Genomic DNA, 9,460 nt, shown 5'->3' with positions numbered 1-9,460 from the left:
TCATCATCAGTGTTTCTTTCAAGTCCAATCCTTATCCTCCCTTTCTTTTGAGTTGCTTTCGTTACCTTGATCCCCAAACTATCATAAACCTTGCTCTTCCCGTTCAGTCCGCAGGTTAGTTGAAACTACAAAATCACTATCGATTTAACAAAGTATCTTCTTTCGGTAACTCTAAAGTTTTAAATTATAAATCTTTAATTTTTTTGATTTCTCTGCAGCAATGGAAGCCTATGGTCAGAAATACTCTGTTCTCGTGAAGACCGAAGTTCGTGACAAGATGATGGAAGAAATCAATAAGATCTCGGAATTCTTCTCGGTGTCAAAGTCTGATGCAACCGTGATCCTAGTCCGTCTCCGTTGGAACTCGTTCAAGGCTTCAGATCTTCTTGTTGACAACAAGGATAAGTTTCTGGCGGAGCTAGGGCTGGCTCGAGTTCCTATTTCCAACTCTTCTTCTGCAGGTCGTGAGACGACGACCCTTCCTGATGGTGATGGAGATTACTTAGTCTCCACGCCCTTTTGCTCACACAAGTTTTCAACAATTTGCTGGAGTGAATATCTCACTGATGTTCTGGTGAAGAACAAGGAGGAGACAGGATTCATCATCTCTTGCCTTAACCAAGGCTGTCTCGCCTCTGTTGGACCCGATACCATCGAGAAGCTCACTGACACAGTGAAGGAGATGTACGAGGGATGGCTTCTCGAATCCTACATGGAGAGCCATAAGGAAACCATGAAATGGTGTCCTGCACCGGGTTGTGAATACGCCATACTGCTTAAGGGTGATACTTATGAAGTTGATTTCGGTGTGGTCTGTTTGTGTGGCCACACCTTCTGTTGGGCATGTGACCTTGAGTCACACCGCCCGGTGGAATGCAAGAAAGCAAAAGTTTGGGGGAAGGACCTGTTGGATGAGTTAAGGACCGTTGCTTGGATCCATGCAAACACCAAACGCTGTCCCAACTGCAGAACTCGTGTGCAGCAGAATGAGGATCCTGATTACAAGCTAATGAAGTGTATCTGCAGGTTTGTTTTTTTTTTTCTCATTTGTATGTTCAAAAACATGTGCAAAGATTAGATCTTTAAACTCACGTTAATGTTTTTCCTTACTGTTTTTTATGAATCAGTTATAGCTTCTGTTGGGTCTGCTTACGCACGGAGGAAGAGCATAATGGGAACTGGAATTGTGTTCCAGTGGCTTGTCCAGTGGGGGAATCTTCTTCACGTGAACTCACTCAGATCCGCCGCCTGAAAGACTGGGAGTTACGCCAGCAGGAAATGGAGAAGGCTAAATACAATCAGAGATTCGTAGAGGAAAACTACATTCCGAAACTAGTGGATAGATGCGGAGTGACCGAGCTGGACATAAGGACATTAAAGGAAGCAGAGATACTAATTGTGCAGTGCAGGCAGGTACTGAAGTGGACTTGTGTGTTCGAATACTACATGACGGAGAAGTACGGTAGCACGAAGATGCAGTACCTGGGACACCTACGAGGTCTAGCAAGCATAATGGTTTGGAATCACGAAATGACTCGACGTTGGGTTATACTAGAATCCCTCGAGAAAAGAAACTTCACATACTTAAAGCACCAGGTGGAAACAAGTACAACAAACACTGGTAGCCACTTCGATGGATTCGTCAAGAATCTTGAAGAAGGAATGCCAGAAGTAGTGTATGTGGATGGACCGATCATTCGCTGGGAATGCAGTAAGTGCTTCATTAAAAACAAAGATGTTGATCAAGAGTGCCAGTTGTGCTATCTCCCTCGGGAGTCTCCAGAATCTTCTCATGTGCCACCTCCTGATGACCTTGGAAAAATGGATTGAGACTGATGTCTTCATCAGTAACAGACATGTCTTCATCAGTGGTTGATGATGCATGATGCTGGTATCGTTTTATGTTCTCTTGTGTCGTTGCTTTTGAGTTTAATAAGAGTCTCCTTTGTTTGTCCTCCATGAGTCGGATCATCATCCTCCATCATCGTATTTGGTTTAAGAGTCTTGTTGCATTTGTCTTTTTAAAGTCTTTCATTGTTGTTGTGGTCGTCGTCGTCGTTGTTGTCATGTTGTTATTTATATTGTGTTTCCTTGTTGTAACATGAAAAATGCAAATATAAAGAAACAATATGGTCCGTTTAAAACATGTCTTTGGATAAATAAAAAATCTATGAATGATTTTACAACCATACATCTGTAACATTACAAAAAAGTATAAAGATAATAAAATAAAATAAATCTGCAACAGTATCTTTTTGTACACACACACGCACTGACTCTGACTGACCAATTTCGTCGAACACCTTCTTCTCATGTCAGTGAGCAAGCTTCCACATCTCTCCAATGGTGGCGTTCACAGTCACACTTCAGATTTTCTCAATTTGACCAACGAACCAGTGGTTTTGAGTGTATTGCTCCCATGTCCCTCACGGATTCGTGTATTCTCGGCTATTTCAACTACCGGGATTGGTGGTGCCGGGGTCGTTAAGTGTTACGGAACGAGACATAGCGGCGCCGGTGGTGGTAGAGGTGATAACGGGTTGAGGAGAGAGAGCGGATTAGGTTTCGATGAGAGAGGAGAGAGGATAGTGCGTTGTGAGGGTGATGTGATCTCTTGGAGGGAACGGAGGGTAAGAGGCGAAATCTGGGTCGATTCTGATTCTCAAACCGTTTGGAATGTTCTTACTGATTACGAGCGCCTTGCTGATTTCGTACCCAATCTCGTTTGTAGGTACTTTACTAGCGCCTTGCTGATTTCATATAGAATTCTTCTGAGTAATCTGTAAAGATCGAATTTTTTGTAGTCTTGCTGATGTATGTATATATATGTGTGTGTATGTTGAATTGGTGAGGTTAATATGGATTTGATGGTTGTTGTTGTTTCAACTTGTAGTGGGAGAATTCCTTGTCCACATCCAGGACGTATATGGCTGGAGCAACGAGGCCTTCAAAGAGCTTTGTATTGGCATATTGAGGCTCGTGTTGTTCTCGATCTCCATGAGTGTCTAGATTCTGTGAGTACTCTGATTAGGTTTTTATTTTTCTCTTTCCTAATGGTTGGGATTTGGGATCTTGTTTATACGTATATTTGAGCTTTTGAAAAGAATCAAGAGGTTGCCTTTTACACTGTATGGCCTGTAATCATGATTGAATAGGGAATTGCATGCTCCCTACTTTCTTTAGATCCTTAATCCTAAACTCTTACGAGTTCAAGAACAAAGAATCATAGTGAGGTTTGCTTGCTAGAAATTCAAAATTTCATTGTTCTAATGTTCGTCTGGTCCTCTTTTATCCTGCTTGGCACTCTTTGAATCGGGTATATTTCTCAGGATTAGTTAAATATATATGATGAGTTCTTAGATTACCTTGTTTCTCACTCCATACATGTCTATTATTGTTGTCTCATGCTGTTTTTCGTTTTATGATCGTTTTAGCCAAATGGCCGTGAGCTTCACTTCTCTATGGTAGATGGTGATTTCAAAAAGTTTGAGGGAAAGTGGTCTGTGAAATCTGGTGTCAGGTACACTCAGTAATCCCTGTAAGAAGTTTGTCTGCACATCCTAAAATCATTTAAATCCTTTATATATGCGTTTCAGAGAAGCTGTTTCTGCAAACAAAACGTTATGCATTTCTCTTTCTTAGAGAAATCATTTAAATTCTTTATTTTTCTCTTTCTCCAGGTCCATAGGAACTGTATTGTCTTACGAAGTAAACGTCATTCCAAGATTTAACTTCCCTGCCATTTTCTTAGAGAGGATCATCAGATCAGATCTTCCTGTAAATCTCCGAGCCGTAGCTCGCCAAGCTGAGAAAATTTATAAAGACTGTGGAAAGCCGTCAATAATAGAAGATTTGTTGGGTAGAACGTTTTCACAGCTGGCCCCTTCTCATGGTATTGAGTTCGAAGGTCTTGCTACTGAGAGATCTGTTGCCTCCAGTGTTGGATCATTATCTCACTTGAATGAATTGAACAATAATTGGAGTGTTTATGGGAAAGTATGCAAGCTTGATAAACCTTGCACCGTGGACGAAGTTCACCTTCGTAGATTTGATGGTCTATTGGTAAGAAGTTGGTTCCAAAACTTCCTATACATATTTAAAAAAACGTTTCCCATCTTTTGTGGTTATTAATCAGTGGTTTGTTTCTTGGATGAAGGAAAATGGAGGTGTTCACCGTTGCGCTGTAGCTAGTATAACAGTTAAAGCTCCTGTTTGTGAAGTTTGGAATGTTCTAACTTCTTATGAGAGTCTTCCAGAGTAAGTAATTATCAATTTTGAGATTCACTTTTCTGACCTCGAGGAGGATTTTATTGTCAACCTTACTTCTGTGTCAGTCTTCTTCAGACATTGGCTGTGCTGGCTTATATATCTCTTGTTCATTTGCATTTTATTGTTTATGAATTCATCAGGATAGTTCCAAATCTGGCAATCAGCAAGATTTTGTCACGAGAAAACAATAAAGTCCGAATAGTTCAGGTATGAGCATTCTCATCCACGGTAACCTTATAATCAAATTTGGAATATATTAGACGAATACATTAGAAAGTATATGACCTGAAGAGATGATGGACTTGGGTTCGTCTCTTATCTGTAGATGAGAGGCTGCACCCCAAATATGAACTTATAATTTGCTCTTCGATGATTCAGAAAGACTCTGCATTTAGTCTCGTCTTGAAGATCAAAATTCTAACACTGGCCAAAGCCAAGGTTTCAATCTTGGTTTCAATAAATTATATAACTAAACCGAATTCTTTTTGCAGGAAGGATGCAAAGGCCTGCTTTACATGGTGCTTCATGCGAGAGCTGTTCTCGATTTGCATGAGATTCGTGAGCAGGAAATCAGATTTGAGCAGGTTGAAGGAGACTTTGATTCGCTTGAAGGGAAATGGATTTTTGAACAACTAGGAAGTCATCACACACTTCTCAAGTATACCGTGGAGTCCAAAGTGCGGAAAGATACATTTCTTTCCGAAGCAATCATGGAAGAGGTTTGATTAACAGTTGAATATTATATTCAGTGCCAACTTCTTCTTCTTGTTCTCTCTGAATATTTTCAGGTAATATATGAAGATCTCCCGTCAAATTTATGCGCCATTCGTGATTACATCGAGAAAAGAGGAGAGAAATATTCAGAGTCATGTAAACTGGAGACATGTCAAGTTTCAGAGGAAACATGTTCTTCATCTGGTGCCACATCGGTTGAGACAATTTACAATAATGATGATGGTACAGATCAAACTAAGCAGAGACGGAGGATTCCCGGTCTCCAAAGAGACATCGAAGTCTTGAAATCAGAGATTCTCAAGTTCATATCAGAACATGGACAAGAAGGATTCATGCCCATGAGAAAGCAGCTTCGGTTACATGGAAGAGTTGACATTGAAAAAGCCATTACAAAAATGGGTGGATTTAGGAGAGTAGCTTTGATGATGAATCTTGCACTTGCTTATAAACACCGGAAACCGAAAGGATATTGGGATAATCTTGAAAACTTGCAAGAAGAGGTAAGTTTTCTCGACATGTTCTCAAGTTAAAACCATTGCATTACATGGTGTTTACAATAGGTTCTCACTCTGCATGTATTTTCAGATAGGAAGATTTCAACAGAGTTGGGGAATGGATCCATCATTTATGCCGAGCAGGAAATCGTTTGAACGCGCAGGTACATACAGAAAACTCAATATAAGCTTCGTGTGTTCCTTGATAGTCAGCTGATTGGTCTTTTGTTTCAGGTCGTTATGACATTGCGCGGGCGCTCGAGAAATGGGGAGGACTACACGAAGTGTCTCGTCTTTTAGCATTGAACGTGAGACATCCAAACAGACAGCTAAATTCTCGTAAAGACAATGGTAACACAATACAGAAAACTGAATCTATTCATACCAATTTAGACTCGAAGGTTAATGAGAAACATAATCCTTATGTCTCTCAAGACACAGAGAAATGGTTGTATAATCTTAAAGATCTTGATATCAATTGGGTTCAATAAAACCTTTATGTACATAAGTACATTTCATTATTTGTGTAGTCTTATACTCGCAAAGAATAACATGTATTTATGTAAATTGAAAACAGTGTGTATTTATATAATCTCAAGTTTTCAGTAGTGCAATGCTATTTTCATCTTTTTTTCATTTTCTTTGGCGTTTATATTTCTTCACGTAGATGGATTAAATTTAAAATAAGTGTGAGAACACAGAACAGTAAGGAGGATAATAGCAAGAAACAAAGAAGCAAAAGGCAAGTCAATGAAATTTGATAGTGATGGTTTTAAGAAAGAAAAAAAAAGTCCCGTCATTGTCTTCAACGTGAAATGAAATTACACGTAATTAGAAACAAACATCTTTCTAGGTTTTAGATTATATTACAAAAACCAAGTTGCAGAGGTCATGACTCGTGACTGAAGAGAGAGAGAGAGTAAAGAAAAGAGTTTGGATGTGAATTGTGATGTGAAATGAAGAAAATCAAAATAAAAGGAAACAAAAAACAGTATAAAACATAAAAATACATGCATAAATCTACTAAACAATAACATTGAAGGCAAACTATCCGAAAATCATTCTCTACTTTATAAAATAGGCTCTGTGTTGTTATAAAAAGAAGGAAATATATAAACAACATTTTTCATATAGTAGATTAATTAAGACTTCAAGAGAAATGATTAAAATGTAGCTTTCCACTTCAGAGCCTACAAATAGTCAACAAAACCTACATATTTCACAAGAACTATCCAAGAAGATTGACAAAACAAAAAAAAAAAAANGCTCTGTGTTGTTATAAAAAGAAGGAAATATATAAACAACATTTTTCATATAGTAGATTAATTAAGACTTCAAGAGAAATGATTAAAATGTAGCTTTCCACTTCAGAGCCTACAAATAGTCAACAAAACCTACATATTTCACAAGAACTATCCAAGAAGATTGACAAAAAAAAAAAAAAAAAAAGGTAAGAAAGTGATATGTCGGTTGGGGGGGGGAATGAAGCCTGGTCCGAGAATCATTTAAAATGAACTAATCTAATGATCTTCTTGATGACCTCGAGCCAGACAACATTCCTCTCAACCATAAACCAAATAAAAAAAGAGAACTTCATGGAAGCAGACAGAAGAGAGATGAAGAAGAAGAAGCTAAATAGCGGTATGTGAGAGACGAAAGTCTATATGTTAGAGAGAGGAGCAAATTAAATGACCACAAGACCAACATTTTCATATTTACTTCTTTTACATTAATTCAGTAAATTTTGGTATGTGGTCTTCTTAATATAGTATGTGGAGGGTTGCCTGATATAGAATTTACTGGGAAATCCAGAGTTGTAAAGATTAAACATACATTATATTGAAAAATGATTTTGGAGGATTTAGGAAATTTGAAATTTTGATATATTTTAGGTAAGTTGATATGATTTATAGCAAAATTCTTTCAAATCTCACATAAAACCATGAGATTTGGATTTCTGTATTTTTAACTAAATAAATCATCTCAAATCCTCCAGAATCCCTAAAACTAATTAAAATCCAAATCCACAAACTGTTTTGAATAACAGTGGATTTTAAAGTAGATTCTTAAATAATCAGTTCAATAACAATGGATTTCATGAGACAGTCTAAAATCCTCTACAATCCCTAAAACTTATTAAAATCCAAATCCACAAACTGTTTTGAATAACAGTGGATTTTAAAGTAGATTTATAAATAATCAGTTCAATAACAGTGGATTTCATGAGATTTTTTAAACTTTATGATTGAATAACATAAGATTTGTAACTTTTACATAAATCATTTAAAATGTCAAGTTGAATACACCCCCCCTATATTTCTTTATTTGTCTTTAGTTGTTTCTTAAATTTCCTTCTTTTCCGAGGCCAACAGTAGTTAATCTCTCTATATTTTGTTAGTTATAATTGCTTTACTATTTTTTAGTTCTATTCTATGTGGTAAACGAGATCCAAACATTGTAAAATCTAGTGGTATAACTATATGTATACTGATATATAGACAAAAAATGTAACAGAAAATGGTAATTTGTAAATCTTAAAAGTCTGAATTGGAGTTATATATCTATATTTTCTTATACCCATTCATGGTATATATATTTTTTCTGCACAATATACAACTTAATATGGTGATCAAGTTCAAGTTCAAGATGTAATTTTTTTTGTTCTCTCTTTAGAATATACAATTTCAAAATCATGTGTTTCTCTTCACTTCGTATTTAGTGTTAATTCGAGACAAGTGCCGTGGTTTCTATCTCATTAATTATTGTCTTATTCTTAGTTTTTTTTTTGACAACACTTATTCTTAGTTTGTATCACTCTCAATCCCCTCCTACGTACTTGTCCTGTTCTTTTATTTTAAATAACAATCAAAACTGGAATTGTATGAGTATATATATATTTGAAAACTATGTTTCATGTAACTTGTTTATAAATAGATGTGTGTTTATATCTTTGTATATATGGATGTATTGGGTTATATATGTGGTTCATGACGACTTCATGGACATATGAATTGATTGTTGTGAAAATGACAAATCATTGTTTTGGTCCTTACCTCGGTACGTCCAAATTTTTCCTATACTAGATCGCTTTGTAAATTTTACGTACAAGGACTATTTTAAAATTCAACTATAAAACATTTTTTTGTCTTTATTATTAGTCAGCAACTCAGCATTACATTTGTAATTATTTACGTACAAGGACTACATATATATTGCATTTGTTTAGTTTTTTTTTTTTTTTTTATACGGCTATTGCATTTGTTTAGTTTAAAAGGATATAGAATATATTTTTGAAAACTTCGGTTTACAAAATTTAGCTAGAGATAAGTATTTTTTTTTCTTGTATTAGAGATCCAATTGTTCCAAACGTAATTTTAATCTTTGGCTATATATATATAGTAAAGTTATAATTAATAATTTAATTTAGATGTAGCTGGAAAACAAAGTAAGACATTATATTATAACGTTGAGAGAAAAAGGGATAGTTTACATAGAAATAAGAAGAATATATTATCGAGCAAACAATAAAAAGCACATAAAAGATATTTGACAGCGATGGTTTAAAGAAAATTGAAGTCTCGTCGTTGTCTTTAGTATGAAATGAAATTACACGTAATTAGAAACAATCTTCTTTCTGAGTTTTAGATTATTTACAGAAACCAAGTTTCAGATCGTGACTCGTGACTCGAGACGTAGAGAGAGAGAGAGAGAAAGAGAAAGAGAGCTTTTGGATGTCGATGTCTAACTTGTGACGTGAAAAGCGAAGGAGAAAAAAAAATACAGATTTTTTTTTTTTAAAGCATGCATAAACCCAAAAACGAAAAGGGTAATTAATACATGAAGAAAAATTATATCATTCAGTCTTAAATCTCCTTTTTTTTTTTTTTTACAGTTTCTCAATGTTTTTAGTTGATAGATAAATACTTTTTCTGTATGCCAAAAAAAAAAAAAAAAAAAAAAAA

At 35.8% G+C, this 9,460-nt stretch overlaps 2 protein-coding genes across 2 annotated transcripts; both read left to right on the top strand.

The window, feature by feature from the left end:
- Positions 1-2,045, top strand: LOC104769094 (probable E3 ubiquitin-protein ligase ARI16). The gene is made up of 3 exons (XM_010493226.2): positions 1-114; positions 219-1,026; positions 1,128-2,045. Exons 2-3 carry the CDS (start codon positions 221-223, stop codon positions 1,828-1,830), a joined length of 1,509 nt encoding a protein of 502 aa, XP_010491528.1. The 5' UTR covers positions 1-114; positions 219-220; the 3' UTR covers positions 1,831-2,045.
- On the top strand, positions 2,241-6,112 carry LOC104769093. The gene is made up of 10 exons (XM_010493225.2): positions 2,241-2,731; positions 2,894-3,014; positions 3,435-3,520; positions 3,681-4,062; positions 4,157-4,257; positions 4,410-4,476; positions 4,761-4,988; positions 5,058-5,504; positions 5,590-5,662; positions 5,733-6,112. The coding sequence occupies exons 1-10, from the start codon at positions 2,313-2,315 to the stop codon at positions 5,987-5,989; spliced, it is 2,181 nt and encodes a 726-aa protein (XP_010491527.1). The 5' UTR covers positions 2,241-2,312; the 3' UTR covers positions 5,990-6,112.

The sequence above is a fragment of the Camelina sativa genome, chromosome 20 (genome assembly GCF_000633955.1).
Source record: "Camelina sativa cultivar DH55 chromosome 20, Cs, whole genome shotgun sequence".
Classification (NCBI taxonomy): domain Eukaryota; kingdom Viridiplantae; phylum Streptophyta; class Magnoliopsida; order Brassicales; family Brassicaceae; genus Camelina; species Camelina sativa.
The sequence above is the reverse complement of the archived record's forward strand: the minus strand, read 5'-3'. Positions and strand labels throughout refer to the sequence as shown.